At 49.1% G+C, this 16,747-nt stretch overlaps 1 protein-coding gene across 8 annotated transcripts in view; it reads right to left on the reverse strand.

Moving 5' to 3' along the window:
• Positions 1-16,747, reverse strand: part of CFAP45 (cilia and flagella associated protein 45) — a 40,298-nt gene that overhangs the window by 6,780 nt on the left and 16,771 nt on the right. For 3 of the 8 annotated variants that reach the window (XM_018046356.1, XM_018046358.1, XM_018046359.1), the window contains exons 2-8: positions 15,489-15,614; positions 12,491-12,627; positions 10,114-10,258; positions 9,620-9,790; positions 8,240-8,418; positions 5,999-6,200; positions 1,667-1,813 (exon numbers count right to left, since the gene is read on the reverse strand). In XM_018046356.1, coding sequence (XP_017901845.1) covers positions 1,667-1,813; positions 5,999-6,200; positions 8,240-8,418; positions 9,620-9,790; positions 10,114-10,258; positions 12,491-12,627; positions 15,489-15,614 — 1,107 coding nt within the window. Of the gene's footprint in view, positions 1-1,666; positions 1,814-5,998; positions 6,201-8,239; positions 8,419-9,619; positions 9,791-10,113; positions 10,259-12,490; positions 12,628-15,488; positions 15,615-15,733; positions 16,188-16,747 lie in introns of those variants that run through there. The other 5 variants (XM_018046360.1, XM_005677240.2, XM_018046363.1 and 2 more) reach the window with 4 other exon arrangements.

Consider the following 16,747-nt stretch of genomic DNA (forward strand, 5'->3'; position numbering starts at 1 on the left):
GTGCACCGCAGTGCGTTATCTGCTGTGAAGTGTGCATGGCTGCATGTGTGTCAAGCTGGTCTCTTTGCTCAGCGTTGCCCTATATGGCAGGGCAGGGAACTCTGGAGGCTTCCACCACCTATCTCTGCCTTCGGGGCAGCCTTTAGGGGCAGCCTCAGCTGTAAGAGTGGAGACCATTGTGAGGTCAGGGAGGGGCTTGTGATATCCTTGGAGACTTATGGTGGGTTGTGGTCATGCCCAAGTGCCCAATCCCTTTACCAGTCTCCACCTCTCTCAGCTCCTTCTGCTAATGACCTTTCTGGGTATGAAGATCATACATTGTCCTTTCCTGGTCAGAAATCTAGGGCAATTCCTCATCATTCCACACTTGCGGTGCTGCTCAAGGGCCAAGGCCTCCCCAACAACTGCTCTCAGCTCTCCATCATCTCACCACCTCATTTCCCATCACAGCCACCAGAGACTCTCCGCTGTAGCCAATAGACCTGTTCACAACTCCTACACGTGATTGGCTTATTATCACCACCGTCATCCACTCAGGAACAGCTGCTGACGTCCGTGTGAGGTACATGGTATCATTCTAGGTATGTTCAGCCTAGTCTGGTAACTGGACACACTGAGGCATTTAGGATCTTTTCCATCACTCAGTTACTAGGTTTGCAAGAAGTGAGTGGTTAGATGAGACAACACACACGAAGCACTTAGCACAGAGCCTGCGCACAGACTAAGCACTTGATAAATGGGAGTGGTAAGATCGTTATTATGCAGAAACCCATGTTCCAAGTCTTGCATTCTCACTGTTGCCTGCATATACCTGGCATTCAATGAAGAAGCCAGAACCAATAAGCAAGCTTTGCTGAGCTTCATTTTCTGTGGTTTGCATTTGGAGTATTGAGGTATATCAAACCTGCCTTTTCCAATTGTACCAACACCCTCCCCCAGTAAGACTTCCTTAGAGAAGTGTGGTGTCATCACAGAAGCTCAAAGCTAGGAGGGGAGGCAGGACTACCACATGAGGAACTGAGTAACTTTTCTCCCTTCTCTTCTGACAGAAATCCATGTTCACTCCATCTAGACCATGTCTAAAAGCTTTTCTTTGCCCTCCATTCCTCACAGACTCCAATCATGCCATCGCCCCAGGAAGAATCAATGCATTCGCGAGCTGCATATCTCCCTGGAACTGTTCTCATGCATTGCTCTCTGCTCCACAGTGTATTTGTTCTGGTGGTTGAAGGCTCTGCTTTCCAAATCTAGCACCAAGTAAAGGGTGCCCAAGATAGGAATTTTCACAAGAAATTTACAGGGCAGCTGACTCATAATTACTGGAGATATAATTATCCAGGAATCCACAAAATCTTCACTTTCACCAATAGTTTTAATTTTCTTCCCTACCTGAACCTGACCCTCACCCCAAATTCCAATCAAAGGTGTTGACAAGGATAACATGCTAATTAGGGTGTCCTTTGCAGGCTATTCTCTGGTAATGGACAAGGAGACTGGCCAGGTAGGAAGAAAAAGGAGCCAGGCCCTTGAACTAAGGACGTGAATTTTCAGGCTGATGACGTGACTGCCTTCTGCTGAGTTCACTCAGGACTCATGCCTACCCCTCCCTGAGACAGACATTCCATTCCTGCTCAGAAGTCCCAGGCATCAGAAGGCGGGTCCCTACCATCTTCTTCTTGGTGAACTCCATCACCATCTGGTCAGCCAGCTTCTCCTGAGCCAGCAGCTCTGCTTTCTGCCTCTGGGTTTCATCATTGATGCGTTTGATCTCAGCCTGCATCTTCAGCTTTTGCTGGTGCCTCTGTTCCAGGTCCTGCCACCAAAGGGAGAGAGCCTCAGAGAAGAAGAGAGACAGAAAGACACTGGCCTACCAGGATGGAGAGACACGGATGGAGGCAGGGAAAGAGATGCACGCTCTGCAGTCTAGTTCTCATTACTGGCCTTGATTCAAACTATTCTTTCCAGGATCATCAATGACCTCTTCTAGCCAAATAGCCCTTGGCAGTCTTCATCCACCTTGACTTTGTGGCAGCCTTGACACTGTTGATCTCTATTCAGTCTCAAGGAGTAAAGGCTCCTAAAATTCTACTCAGTGTCTCCCACATGTCAGGCAAAATCCTATCACTTGTTCATAATGTTTTCCTCTTGCCTTCAATTCCCTTCTCCTATTCTAACCCAAACTTTTGGTCTCTGTTCAATAATGATAATTAAAATAATAAAGTAGGATGCTAACTGAGTACCTTTTTTGGGCCATGCCACAGTATCTTAGTTTCCTGACCAGGGAGGGAAACCTTGCGCCCTGGAGTGGAAGTGCAAAGTCTTAACCACTGAACCACCAGGGAAGTCTCAGGGAAGTCTATTCTTATGAATAGAAAGTACTTTATATAACTTTATATAACCTACCTCTAATCCCTAAATGTATCCCCAAACCCTGAAAATTAGGTCTTGTTATCTTTCTCATGCAAATGGAAAAACTGAGGCCCAGAGTTTAAGTGACTTGCCCAGGTCCATAGAGCTAATAAACTCCAGAGCCCAGAATTTTGGAACCCGGTCTATCTTAATTAAAGTTCCAATTGTCTCTGGAACTCTGACTTGATTGCCCCAAGTTTTCATTCTCTCTGCATTTCTGAATTCCCTTTGCACCTAGGATGGTGATATACCTCCTGGGATTTGATTATATGCTGCTTTGTGGGGCCCACCCACTTCCTGAGTGCTCATTCTGTCCCAGCCAGAGGACAGGGACCACATGTCACACGTCTTCTCTTTCCCGATACTGAGAGGAAAACAGCAAATACTCAATAATGAGGCAAGGAAGATGGGGAAGAAGGTGAGAGGCAAGTGAGAAAGGGGGAAAAAAAAATCTCAGAAGCACAATGAGTAATGGAGATCAGAGTCCACATCATCATGAGTGACAAGATCCCTTCTAAGAAATGAGCTGGAGCCTTTGAAAGCGCCCAGTGGTCAGACCACTTCTGAGCACATCCCCAGGCCCTGATGTGGAGGGGCACTGGGATCTTGGGCTGGGTCCTCCCTATCCTCTCAAACTTGGACTCCTTGCTTCAAACTCTCGTACCTGTCAACTCACCCCGCCTCCCACACTGCTCCCAGACGCCTCCACATCTTCAAAGACTAACCGTTGGTCTTCCAGTCCTATCTGCCCAGCTTCTGCCCTAATGCATGCCAGGCGACGCTGCTGGCCCTCCCTCAGCTTGGCTCGCTGCGCTGTTCAGGGCCCTTCCTCCAGGGAGCCTCCTGAACAGAAAAGCACAGTGCTGTCTGCCTCCCACCAGGTCCGTGTGGCGCCTGAGTCATGACCGCCTGCACCCCCTCAGTCTCCACGCGCCAGCCTCCTGGCTCACTCCACAGCCCCTGTCCTGCTGCTCCAAATCCCACTGCCTCTCTTCCTCATCTCCCTTTCTTCCTTTCCTTCTTACCTTTCTTTCCCCCATCAGTTTTAGGCCCGATATTGGTATTCAGAGTGAAAGCAAAAGTGTTAATCCTTTGTCTGACTCTTGCAATTCTGTGGACTGTAGCCCACCGGGCTCCTCTGTCTATGGGACTATCCAGGCAAGGATCCTGGAGTGGGTTTCCATTCCCTTCTCCAGGGCATCTTCCCAACTCAGAGATCGAACCCGTGTCTCTTAGGTCTGCTTACATTGGCAGATGGGTTCTTTACCATCTGAAGGTAGTATTTAAACCCACTGACCCTCAAAGCTAGAAAAGCTGCTGACTTCTGATCTAAGACATACATATAATCATATATTCATTACCTTACTTCTTTGCTTATTTACTTTTTTTGGTTTGTTTTTGTGGGTTCATTTCATTTTCAAGAAACCAAAGAATTTTCCCTGTTTCTCATCTTTGAAGCCATTGCAAAGCAACCCTACATTGACTCCTGACACTCTCTCCATCTTGCTAGCAAGGTGGGAAAAACTGGTGGCTCAGCTGGTAAAGAATCCACCTGCAACATGCAAGACCTGGGTTTGACCCCTGAGTTGGGAAGATCCCCTGGAGAAGGGAAAGGCTACCCACTCCAGTATTCCGGCCTGGAGAATTCCATGCACTGTTCGCAAAGAGTTAATGCAGTTCTAAACTGGTGAGGCAGAGGTTTCTATCTCTGCCCCATAATACTTCCTGAAGACTCAGGGAGTGCCTAGAAGGACAAGAAAAGGACAATGACATAACACCTGAGCAACTGTTGACTCAGCGACACCTGGAACTCTCTCAATGAGCCCCTACGTGTGTTCTCAGTCACTTTAATTGTCTCCGACTCTGTGCCACCCTATAGACTGTAGCCTGCCAGGTTCCTTTGTCCCTGGGATTCTCCAAGGCAAGAATACTGGAGTGGGTTGCCATGCCCTCCTCCAGGGGATTTTCCCAACCCAGGGATTGAACCTGTGGCGTCGCTTGCATCTTCTGCACTGCAGGCAGATTCTTTACCACTGAGCCATCTGGAAAGCCCCCTCAGTGAGCCCACCAATGCCCATTCCCCACAGCGAATTTGGGTTCTCCAGTATTCTGCATGTCTACCCCAGACCTATCCTTTCTGGCCCTTTCCTGAGCCAGGAGCTTGGCCAGGTCTTGTCTGTCTTCTTGGCCTTGTTGGTCCCCTTCTCAAGCAGCTCACGAAGTTGCCTGCCCTCTCATCTTCCCTAGCCACCCAGTGATCTGCCTCCCACTTCTCACACTGTTCCTTAGGCTGCAGGCGCTCTGAGAAGCCTTCATAATTATGAGGTCCCCTCCCCATGAGACCCAGCCGGGCCCCCTGTCACCCCTCACCATCAAGTGCACTGGGAGATGACGATTCAGTCATCATAAACATGGGGGAAGAGGAAAACAATAAAGGAATACAGGTTCCATGAGTTAAATGCACCATTAGGCAATAACCTGGCAATTCAGAATATGGGGCATTCTTCAAATCAGCTGGCCGGAGTACTTCAAAATATCAGTGTTATTAAAATCAGTGAATGGATAAGGAAACTCTGCCAGATCAAAGGAGACTTAGGTGAATACAGTGTGTGAATCCTGATGATTCAATCCCTGACTGAATCCTGGTTTGGAAGAGAGAAAACCACGGCAAATACATTTTTGGAACAACTGGGTAAATTTGAATGTAGATTAAATATTAAATGATATTGTAGAATGGTCAGACTCAAAATTTTGACGGGGGGGATGTGATAATGGTCCTGCTGACAAGCCAATGTCTTCGTTCTTCAGAGATACAAGTTGAAGCATTTAGGCAAAGTGCCAAGATATGGGAAACTTACTTTCAAATAGCTTAATAATAGCAAAATACGTATGTACACCTAAAAGAGACAAGCAGCTCCATGGAATTAACAATCATTAAATACAGGCGAAGCACTGATGGGTGTGGTACGGTTCTTCGAATGTGTCTATGTGTGCAAAATGTTTCCAGAGTAAAACAATTGAGGGGGGAAAGAATAAATGCTCCAAGCGCTGGCCATGTACCTCCTCTCTGAGCCAGGGGCTTTCATATATTGCAAAAGACCCAATAAGGCCAATAGAAGGGGATTTTTTTAAGCCTACTTGGTTTGAGTAGCTATGTTATTTATTTCTTATGCAATGGAGATGCCTACTAATTTTAGATAGGCTAACAGGAAAAAAGGTTTGGCTTGTCCATACAATTAATGACACTGGGATGCAACGTACCTTGGGTGAGGTAACAGCAGAGAGCCTGGAACTAAAAGACAGCTGCTGTTCATGTACAAAGTATACAATATCCCAAGATAATTGAGGGAAGACAATAAAACATCCCTATGTTTATTTGTGCAAAGCATGCAGCAATATCTTTCCTTGGTGTGTCCATTTACACAGATATGTCAATCCTGGACCCCAAGTCCCAGGAAGGCAGGGACAGTATCTAAATCACTGCTCATCCTCATGAGGCCTCAGCCAAACAAGTGTTTCATATGGCAATAAAAAGTTGACAGTGATGATGTTGTGAAACGTGCATGTGTCTGACGGAACATCAACCCACCCCCTCCAACCCCACAGCGTCGGAGGGCTTTGTTGCTGGCAGAACTTGGCATGATCTGTGCAGCCCAGTTACCCTTAGATCCTCCTCTTGGAGCTTTTCCATGTATTCCAGCATCTGCTCCTTCTCCTGCTCCCGCTGTTCAGCAAGCAGCGATCGCTCCTCCTGGTTCTTTTCCATCTGTTCCACAATGTGCCGTCTTCCTCTGGGAAGAAACAGTGCCACGGTGTCTTAGACACCAAAAGTCCAGGTCTCTGTTCTAACCTCCACCCAAATAACACCCACGATGGGAGGCATTGTAGGGACAACGTGACGAGTGCCCCCTAAATACCACTATGTTCCACAAGCGGGGTCAGTCCTTTCTCTTCCAAGCTCCTAATTCTGGGGCTCACCCTTCCTGAGAGTCCCTCCCTTCATTTGTTTGTCCAAGAGTGTGCCCATAAGACACCTTCTCCTTTCAGTACCCGAGGTCTTCTGAAATCCTACCACCTCCCCAAACTTCCCAAAGTAATCAGAGGGAGTGACCTTCCCAAGCTGATTTCCCAGAGTTAAGAAGCCCACAGTAACTCCTTTCTCCGGAGCATCTGCTCTCACCCAGTGTATCTTGTCGTCCCACTCCATCTACCATGCCTAGTTAGCTAACTGTCCTTCTTATACCCAATCTCATATTTTAAGACCATCGGCTGCTGGTGTACAGGGCTGAGTCTAAGGAATTCTCTACACTCAGCAGTACCCTTGCTCAACAATAGAAAGCAGAGAAACCAGATTCTAGAGTCAGTGCAGCCAGTGACTCCCTCTGTGTTATTGGGACGTCAACAGCCTTGGAAGCATCTAGATCCCATGATCTGTGAGTAAAGGCTGGGAGAGTGGGAGAAGACACAGATGAGGACAAGTATCTGCGGGGAGGAGCATGACGCTGACATTCAGAGAGTACTGCTGAAGGGCGTCATGGCTCCATATGAAATACACTAGAGCAACGAGCAAAAAGACTTACATGGAAGCAGGTTTAGACTCAGTATAAGGACCAGGTGAACTCATTAGAGCGGCCTAAAAAGGCAGGGATTTCCCCTTCCTTGGAACTGTTCGTGCAAAAGACGAAGAGTCATTTAGCCATGAAATAAACTTTTCATGGGAGCCTACTGTATGGACCAGGTACCTGCTAGAAGCACACAGATGAACGGCGCAAGAGAACAGAATACAAATGGGGAGAAAGAACTGCCATTCAGTGTGGTGCAAGGACTATTTATAGGGGTAATTCTTGTATTATATGGTTGGCATTCTAAATCTGGGACACTATGATTCTATAATTTACCTGCTTTGGGATTTGTCCTTTCCTGCAAACTGGAGGGGATTAAATTTATTCATTCTAACTTGTATTAGGCATTTACTACAGTCCAAACATTCTGGCAGGTCAGAAGCTACAGAAACAAGACAGGGACCCTGTCCTCAGTGAGCATACAGCCTGGTGAGGGTGAGGGAGCCGCAGCACAAGGAGGGGTGTGTCAGACCACAAACACAGTGTAGGGGCCCCAGAGCAGGGAGGCTCGAAGCTTGCCCAGTGAAGTCAGGGAGGTTTCTCAGGGGAGGGGAGAGCAAGGCCACATTATGAAGGAAGAGAGAGCATTTTCCGGGGTGGGAGAGGAAAAAAGGAAAGAGAGGGTATTCAAAGCTGAGGGAACAACAAAAAATAATGAGATTATAGGAAGACCTAGCATGCTGGGGGACATAAAGGAAAGCCTCCTAGAATGGATGGCAAGAAATGAAGCAGAATGAGGGTGAATCAGGGCCGTATTGTGAAACACCTGTTGTGATCTTAGAAACAAGCTTTAAGACGTTCTACAGTTGTTTGGGATTGGACATGTACACACCGCTGTGTTTAAAATGGATAACCAACAAGGACCTACCATATAGCACATGGAACTCTGCTGAGTGTTATGTGGCAGCCTGGATGCAAGGAGAGTTTAGGCGAGAATGGATATATGTATATGTATGACTGAGTCCCTTTGTGGTTCACCTGAAACTATCACAACATTGTTTGTTAATTGGCTATACTTCAATACACAATAAAAATTAAAAAGAAAAAAAAAAAGAAGTTCTGTGGCTTTCTGAATCATTCCATAAAGGTTTGTGATAACAACAAAGGATGATAATGACCATTTCTCATGTCCTTCTCTGCAAGGCTATATGGACCTAAAGATGCATGGAAAAGACTTAGAGAGGGAAATGCCACAACCACCTCTTTACCGGATTCTCTCCTCCCTCCTCTTTCTGTCTAGCTCCTCCTGCCTTTGAACAGATTTCTGCCGCTCCACCTCCATCATCTGATTCAACCGCTTCTCCTCTGCATCCAGTTCTTTTTGGATCAGCTGCTTCTCCAGAATCTGGGCATCCCGAATGGCATGGCACTTGGCATTGAGGATGATCTGGAGAGTGGAATTGAACTTGCGGTACTAGGTCTGGGAGTAAGGATGGGGATGGTGGGGGGGGTGGGGTGATACACCACAGGGATGTGGAAGCTGGAGTGGGGAGAAATGGGAGCAGAATCCTATCAAGTGTGCTCACAAACCCAGAAAAGCAATAGCATCTTTCAGGGTACTGGGTCTGGTGTTTGGGGTGGGGCGGGGGGTGTGGGTCATGGATCACTCTTTGGGAATAAGATGAAAGCTATGGGTCTTCTCCTCCATAAAATTCACTTACATCTATACACACAAAATTTCCATAAAACTTTAGAAGTTCATGGTCCCCTTAGGGACCCCTGAACCTCAAATGAAGACCTCCCCCCAATTCTACTCTTCAGGAAAATAAACATTCTTGCAGAGGTGGAGCCACTGGATTTTTAAGCTAAAAGAGCCCAACCTGACACATAAGGAGATGAAAAAATCAGGAGCCATCAATAAGAGCTGTGGAGTAAAAGCTTTGGCAAATAAAAGGAAGCATTAAGGAGAGAAGATTTGCCTGAGAGACAGAAACTCTGGATGAAGAGGGTGGGGAGTCAGCATTTTTCCTTTGGCCAGGAAGTGAACCACATGCAAATGAGTAACACAGTAGAATTCAAATGGGCCTCTGGTCTTTATGCTCTGGCTAAAGGAAGCACTTTGAGAGCAACAAAAAGAACCCCATTGTCTGCACCACCGTATGTGGCCAGAATTGAACGAGCAGGATAAAGATACAAGTAACATGTATTTTTCAACCTGCAGTTCGCAGAGTATCTCTCATATATTAGCATATTTCATCCTAATAATGCTGCTTAGGAGTTTCACCACCCTCATTTCACAAACGAAGAAAGTTTGACTCAGGGAGTGCAAGTGACTTGCTGAAGGTCACACAGCAGGCACTCCATAGGTAGAGCTCTCCCTGACCCAATCTACTCCATTCGCCTGCCAAGGCCAGCCCCTCACCTTTCAACCCTGCACCCCATCTCTAGCCCATGCTTTCAGGCGTGTGAATAACAGATAAGAGGAGGGAGGGATTCCCTGGTGGGCCAGTGCTTAGGACTCTGTTCTTCCACTGCACAAGGCATGAATTCAGTCCCTGGTCAGAGAACTAAGATCCCGCACACTGAGTGTGGCAAGGTCAAAAAAAAGAGAGAGAGATGAGAGCGGGGAAGGAGAATGGAGAGCCCACCTTTTTCATATCCTTCAGCTCTTCCTCCTGCTCCATCCGCAGCTGGTTGGCTCTCTGAAGAAGGTTCTGGGCCCTCTCCTTGGCTGCCTCCTCCAGGTCGCTGAGCTTCCTGTTGTTCCTCCAAACCATTTCCTTCTGTTTCATGATTTTCTTGCGTGTGGTCACTGTGTCCTACGGGAGCCACGCTGGCATCAGCGGGGACTTGCTCCAGCGCTCCGTGCCCTGGGCACTAGCCTGGCTGCCGTGGGTGATGAGTTTCACATCACCCCATCACACTGTCCCAGGCCAGAGGTCTCCCAGCCTGGCGTCCTCACCCCTCCCTGGCCCCGCAGTTGCTCCCGCCAGATCTTTATTCTGTAACACATCTTCTCTAGCACATTCACACCTTACTTCAGGGTCCCCTAACTGAAGCCCCCAGTCTTGTGGGAGGCTGGCCTCTCCCCAGCCCTTCCCGTCAACCCCCACTCTGCGAAGATGGGGTCGGGATTAGGTACCACAATGGCTTCCTTCTCCTTCTTGAAGGCCTGCTCCCTGGCCTCGAGTTCTTCTCTAGTCAGGACGTGGGATGCCCATTTGATCCGCTCAAACTCCTCAGGGCTCAGGATAAGGGATTGCCCGGAAGGGTCCTTGGTGGGAATGCTGACACAAAGAATGAATCAAATTAGGCAGGGGTGGCGGGGGGGGGGGGTGCTCCTAGCACTTCTCTGCAGGCTGCTCTGCTCTCTACCCCACCCTCATCACTGCCCATCCTGCCTCAGAGAATCGGGCAGGAGAGACAGCGGAACGGGTCCACTGGGGAGAAGCAGTCTCAGGCAAGGTAGAGTAGCATCACCGGCTAAAAAAGGAACATTTTAAGGACTTTGTCTAAAAGGTCCGGGTCACACGTTACCTCCTCTGCACCCGCCCCCATGTACCCATACGCATCCACCTCCTCCCCTCCACTGTCCCTGCCTGTGTTGCGGGCAACGTCTGTTTGCCTTCCTAGATCACAAGCTCCTGCGGGATTCAGGCTCTGCCGTAATCCCATAGGCAGCCCGGTCTCTGGCTCAGCACTGGGCACAGAGTGAGGACTCAAAATAAAGCTGCCGAATTGAACTTTTAAAACAGATGATTCCTCAAGAATGACATAAAAAGGGCAAGGGCACGCCAGACGAGGATGAAGTGGAGGCCAGTGAGGAACGAAACCATCCCTGTGCCTCCAGCCCAGAGGGAAGCTTTGAACCCTAAATATTAATTAAAATCAACAATAGCCAGAGACATGTCTACAGACTTTCCTAGCTGCCCAACGCATTCAACAAACCAATAGGTAATTATAATGATTACAAACAGATGACATACATTAGCGATGGAGCAGGGGAGTGGGCATAAAGCTGCTTCTGGGTGGGGCGTCTAACAGGCACATGGCAAACAGACGCAGATGGTCGGAGGCAGGAAGTGAAACCTCATCCCATAAAACTGGTTGAGGAGAGGTGTCCAGGAGGTGGACACATGAGTAAGTGGACTTGAGGCTTAGCCAAGACTTTGTTTTTCCCTGGGTGCTGTGGCCCCAAACAGCCTGGTATCTGGAGTGACTAGGAATGATGTGAATCTGAGACAGCGTCTCGTGTTGTTCTCAGAACCCTGACAAGTTACCCGAGACTTCGCCTCCAATGTGTTTTTAGGGCTGGACCAGTCCACGAAGGAGCCCTTGGGACTTCACTGGTCGTCCAGTGATTAAGAATCTGTTTGGCTTGGTAACAACCTAGAGGGGTGGGATGGGGACGGAGGTAAGAGGGATGTTTAAGTGGGAGAGGCCATGCGTAAACCCATGGCTGATTCATGTGCGTGTTTGGTAGAAACCAGTGCAATACTATAAAGCAATTATCCTTCAATTAACAATACATTAAAAAGAAAAGACTCTGCCTTGCAATGCAGGGGACACTGTTTCCTTCCCTGGCTGGGAACTATGACCCCACATTTGGCAGAGCGACTAAGCCTGCACACCGCAAGCACTGAGCCTGCGCATGCTGGAGCCTGACATCCCTCAGGACTCAAGGAAGATCCCATGTGCCCCTACTAACACCCGACTCAGCTAAGCACACAAATAAATAAATAAAGAGAAGGAGCCCTTTCTTGGGCCACAAGTGTGTCTGCAGGGCCACTACCACATCTGGCCCTTCAACGCCAGAGCTGACCAGACGGCGCTCTTGGACCTGTGGACCAGCCCTGCCTCCCCAGATCGCGAAATAGGATGCATTTTCTGGGAATGCAAGTGTGTCGTGAGTGGAGCCATAGTTGGAAGAACGGTTTAGAGAATGGAGCACCAGCAGAAGAGCTGAACCTCTGAGTGACAGGGTTGGCTCCCTTCATGTGACTGAGCTGGGCCTAACCCCGCAGGAGGGGCCCAAGCAAGGGGGCTGCTGCAGTCAGGAAGCTGTGCTGAGCTAATCCCAAAGGAACCCCAGAGCTTTGGGGAATTTCCTCTTCTGGCCTCAGAGCCTGGGAAGAAGCCCTGGGACTAATTAGGCATCTGGTCAGTTTTTCCTTTGCTTCAGATTCTTGATGAGGCCAGAAGGAAATGACTCATCTGGACACCTCCCCGACCCAGTGCACTATTCAGGGCTCAGAAGGGACCCCCTCCCCCAAGAACCTACCATCTACCAGCCCCACAGGACCCACAGTAGCCAGTAGCTGGGAATCGAGGGCAGTGGCGGTAATAGATACAAGGCGGGGAGAAGCAGGTCAAAATGGAGAAGAAACAGGAACCAAGGAACCAAAGGCAGGAAATGGATAGGAAAGAGGTGGGGTCCTCAGCGACAGGACGAGACCAGGTGGGCTCCCCCTCCCCCAACACATGTCCTCACAGAAGGGCTCCGTGCCCTGGGTACTCACATTAGCTCCCGGACCATGTCCCGGGTGATGAGCTGGATGCTCTCCGGCTTGTGGTCCAAGCCCAGCGCTGTGAGGGTTTTCCGAATGGCATGCTTGTCTCGGAGCAGCACGATGGGGCTGTCACTCCGGGTCAGGGGCTGGGGGGTCAGGAAGGGCAGCTTAGAAGCTGGTCACCCCACTTCTTGCTGGTTAGCAGAGGGTGGCATCTCCACCCCATCCAGCGTCAGGGGAAATCAGCTGGAGCCCAGACTGCAGGGGTACCCAGAGTAGCCAGGGCACTGAGCAAGCAGCGTGGCGGCCAGATGTGATCTGTAACAACCGGCTCTCTGAGAGCAAGGCTTCTCTATAATGCGTGCAGATACTCCCAGAGGGATTGGAGGCCCAGGGAGAGTTTTGCTAGTGTGTGTCCATTCCTAACCTGAAACCATCAGGAATGAAAATTTGGGGTATTTTGGTTCTTCTCCCTCCATCATTTACAAAAGAAAAACTAATTAGCTCTCTTGGACCACATTGAGGGTCTTTAGCATACAGTTCCTTAGGGACACATTCAATCTATGATATTTGTTATTTTCAATCTTTTCTAATTATTCATTTACTTTGATTCCCCCCCCCCCAAAAAAAGCCCTATGGGGGAAGTTAGAAATATGGCCTGGTGGATCTGCCCTTAAATCTAATATGATGAGGCAGTCAGTGAGTTAGAATTCAGCAAGGAAAACACAAATTAGATACATGAGTTTTTTCAACTTTCTGACCATGAAGGAGTTAGATAACAAGAAAACAAAATCATTTGTTTCAGGGAATTGTCCACAGAGGAGAGGACTTCATGTGTCATGAACACAGTGTCTGCGATCCTGAGTGCAGGCAGGGGCATGGCTTAGGTGGAGCCCTTCCTGTCTGGAGACCGGCACTGCGCACACCCGTTCCCGGGGTGCTGCTGCCGCCTGGCGCCCGTCTCTGCTTCCAAGTGGCTCAACTCAGTCAGGTCACAGGCCGCTTCTGCCCTCTGCTGCCGGCTGGGAGGCTTCCGAGACTCTGGTCCAACAATAAGCCCAGAAGTCTGAGCCAGGAATAGGCAGTGTGCCACCGCCCCCTTTGGCAAGCCAGCAGGACTAAGTCTGGAGAAGTGGGCCATTTCCAAACCTGTCTTCACTTTAGCTAGAAGAGTCCCCATGGACTCAAGACAAATAAACAACATGACTGTAAGTGAAAGTGAATTGCTTTGATTCTTTCCCTTGTCAATAGGAAACAGCTTCTAAAGGCAGAAAGATACCCATCTGGAACAATCTGGAAAGTCCTTTTTGATTCACAGTGAGAAGACTGAAGGGTAAGGGTAGACATCAAAAAAGATCCTGATGCTGGGAAAGATTGAGGGCAAGAGGAGGAGGCAACAGAGGATGAGATGGTTGGACGGCATCACTGACTCAATGGACATGAGTTTGAGCAAACGCCCGGAGATAGTAAAGGACTAAGAAGCCTGGTGTGCTGCAGTCTGTGGGGTCACAAAGAATTGGACATAACTTAGCAACTGAACTGCAACAAAGGAGAGACATCAACTCTTCTCTCCCTGGTCCACCTGCAGCTAGTGGTGTTCACGCCAGTGCTTAAACCACTACTGGTGTCTTTCTTCTTTTTCCCTTTCCTCTATTTTTTTCTCTCTTTTTCCCTCCCTTCCAGTTTTATTGGGACATAGTTGACCTACTGTTTCAGTTCAGTTCAGCCACTCAGCTGTGTCCAACTCTTTGTAACCCCATGAACCTCAGCATGCCAGGCCTCCCTGTCCATCACCAACTCCCGGAGTTTACTCAAACTTATGTCCATTGAGTCGGTGATGCCATCCAGCCATCTCATCCTCTGTCATCCCCTTCTCCTCCTGCCTTCAATCTTTCCCAGCACCAGGGTCTTTTCAAATGAGTCAACTCTTAGCATCAGGTGGCCAAAATATTGGAGTTTCAGCTTCAACATCAGTCCTTCCAACGAACACCCAGGACTGATTTCCTTTAGGATGGACTGGTTGGATCTCCTTGTAGTCCAAGGGACTCTGAAGAATCTTCTCCAACACCACAGCTCAAAGGCATCAATTCTTCAGTGCTCAGCTTTCTTTACAGTCCATCTCTCACATCCATACATGACCACTGGAAAAACCATAGCCTTGTCTTCATGACCCTACTGTTTAGGTTTAAGGTATAGTATAACTATTTGATTTTCCATCATGAAGTGATAATCACAGCAAGTTTAGAGAACAGCCGTCATCTCATATCGATACAAAATTGAAAAAAACAGACCAATTTTTCTGTGCTGAAAACTCTTAGGATTTACTCTCTTAACAGCTCCAATGTCCCTTTTCTTTCTCAGTCTCTCACCGCTCTTCTCTCCGCATCTCATTCTCTTGCTCTCCTCCCTTCCCACCTTCTGAATGTCACGTGTAACCAAGATCGCTCCAAGTAAGTCTCTGGCTCTCCTTCTCTAGCCATCAACCTCTTAGACTGGGTGATATTTGCAAATAAATATTTACTTGCTCGTTTTCCAAAGCAAAGTAACTGTTTTAGCTGAGCAGCTGGGAAAGAAGGATGATTTGTGTTCTACTCTGAGCTATTCTTGGATGGAGGGGGGATTATGTTGAACAACAATTATGCTGTTCTATATCTGCAAGCCTGGGCCACCGACACTCAAACGTTTCCATCACAGGGCGTTCGCTGAGCAAGGCAGACACTGAGGGTTCAGCAGTTGAGCCTCCGTTCAGCATTATAACACATCTTCAAATGCTGCACAGATGTAAAGATCTCAAGGGTGGAGGAAACCAGGTAGCCTGTTTACATGAGCCCCACAAAGTGTCTGAGCTTGTCCACTAGAGCCTCAGAAACCCCCAATTCCTTCAGTCTGAGAGTTCCCTGGGAGAGGGGGTGACCTGTCCAGAGCTAGCTTTGTCCTGAGCAACACTAGCCAGTTCAGGTCACTGCCTCCAGGTGACAGCTCCCTGGAGGGACTGAGTGACCATTACCTTGACAGCTCCAAAAAGGCTCTCATCCACCTCGGAGCTCAGGGCTTTGGTCCGATAGCGAGGCCTACTCCTTGACCTGTTGGAAGCAGTAGAGGCGGAGCTCAGCACGCCAGCTGTGCTTAATGGCTGCAAGGAGAGGCAGAAATTTGGGCTCATCAGTACCGACCGCCATCTGCACCCAGGGCAAGGCAGATGCTTCGCCAGCCCGTGCTGAGGGAAGGTTGGGTGGGTGTTTGGGAAAGCACCTGGGTAAATCCTGAAACACAGGAGACGCCCTACAGGAGCAGTGGCTTCCCTGGACACCAGCCCAGCAAGGAGGAGGACTTCTGAGGTTTCTGAGCTGAAGAAGTCCAAGCCCTTGCGCAGCAGGGAAGGAAGGAGGGCAGGAGGATGATGCAGTGTCAGCCCAGTTCTCGCTTCCCGCGAGCAGTCTCTTGCGAGGCCACATGGGCTCTCCTCTCCAGAAATGCACAGTGCCGTCACCTCCAACCTCGTCATCTGAACACCAAGCCCCCTTCACAGCTGATGCTACCATCTGACCTCCTCCATGCCCCCACCATCTCACAAGGTTACGGTAGGGATCCGAGGACACTAACGCTGAGAAGCACCTTGCACACAGCTGGCGGGTGGTTGATGCCTGATAAACTTCAGTGGATGAACGACTGCCAGCTGCAATCAGGCAAACAGGTTCACCCTGAACTTGTGTCCACCAGGAGGCTCTGACTCTCAGGACTCCTTGAATGCGCATGTATGTGCACGCATGCTCAGTCACTTCACTTGTATTCCACTCTTTGCGACCCCAAGGACTGTAGCCCGCCAGGCTACACTCGATTTTCCTGGCGAGAATACTGCAGTGGGTTGCCATGCCCTCCTCCCGGGGGACCTCCTGACCCAGTGATCGAACCCGCATCTCCCGCATTGCAGGTAGATTCTTTACCACTGAGTCACTGGGGAAACCCCTTGAGCATGCCTGAGTCCGTTTTTAGCCATCCAATACTCTTCTCGGTTGGATCCTTGTCTCTCCCATCTAATGAGCTGAAGGAGACAGGGATCATCTCCGAGCGTAGAAGCTGAAAACATCAGATAGCTGCCTTCCAAGCCTGGGCAAAGGACCTAGGTGAGCCATCAGCTCCCCCAAGTCTGACAATGAATAGAGAGCCAGTGATATAAGAAGGGGACGTGGAAACCCCTTCTGACAAAGGCAGCAGTGGCAGTCACACCCTGTGTCTGCAGCAATGCTGATAAGGGCACCAGGAGCA

This window comes from Capra hircus, chromosome 3, assembly GCF_001704415.2.
Source record: "Capra hircus breed San Clemente chromosome 3, ASM170441v1, whole genome shotgun sequence".
Taxonomy (NCBI): domain Eukaryota; kingdom Metazoa; phylum Chordata; class Mammalia; order Artiodactyla; family Bovidae; genus Capra; species Capra hircus.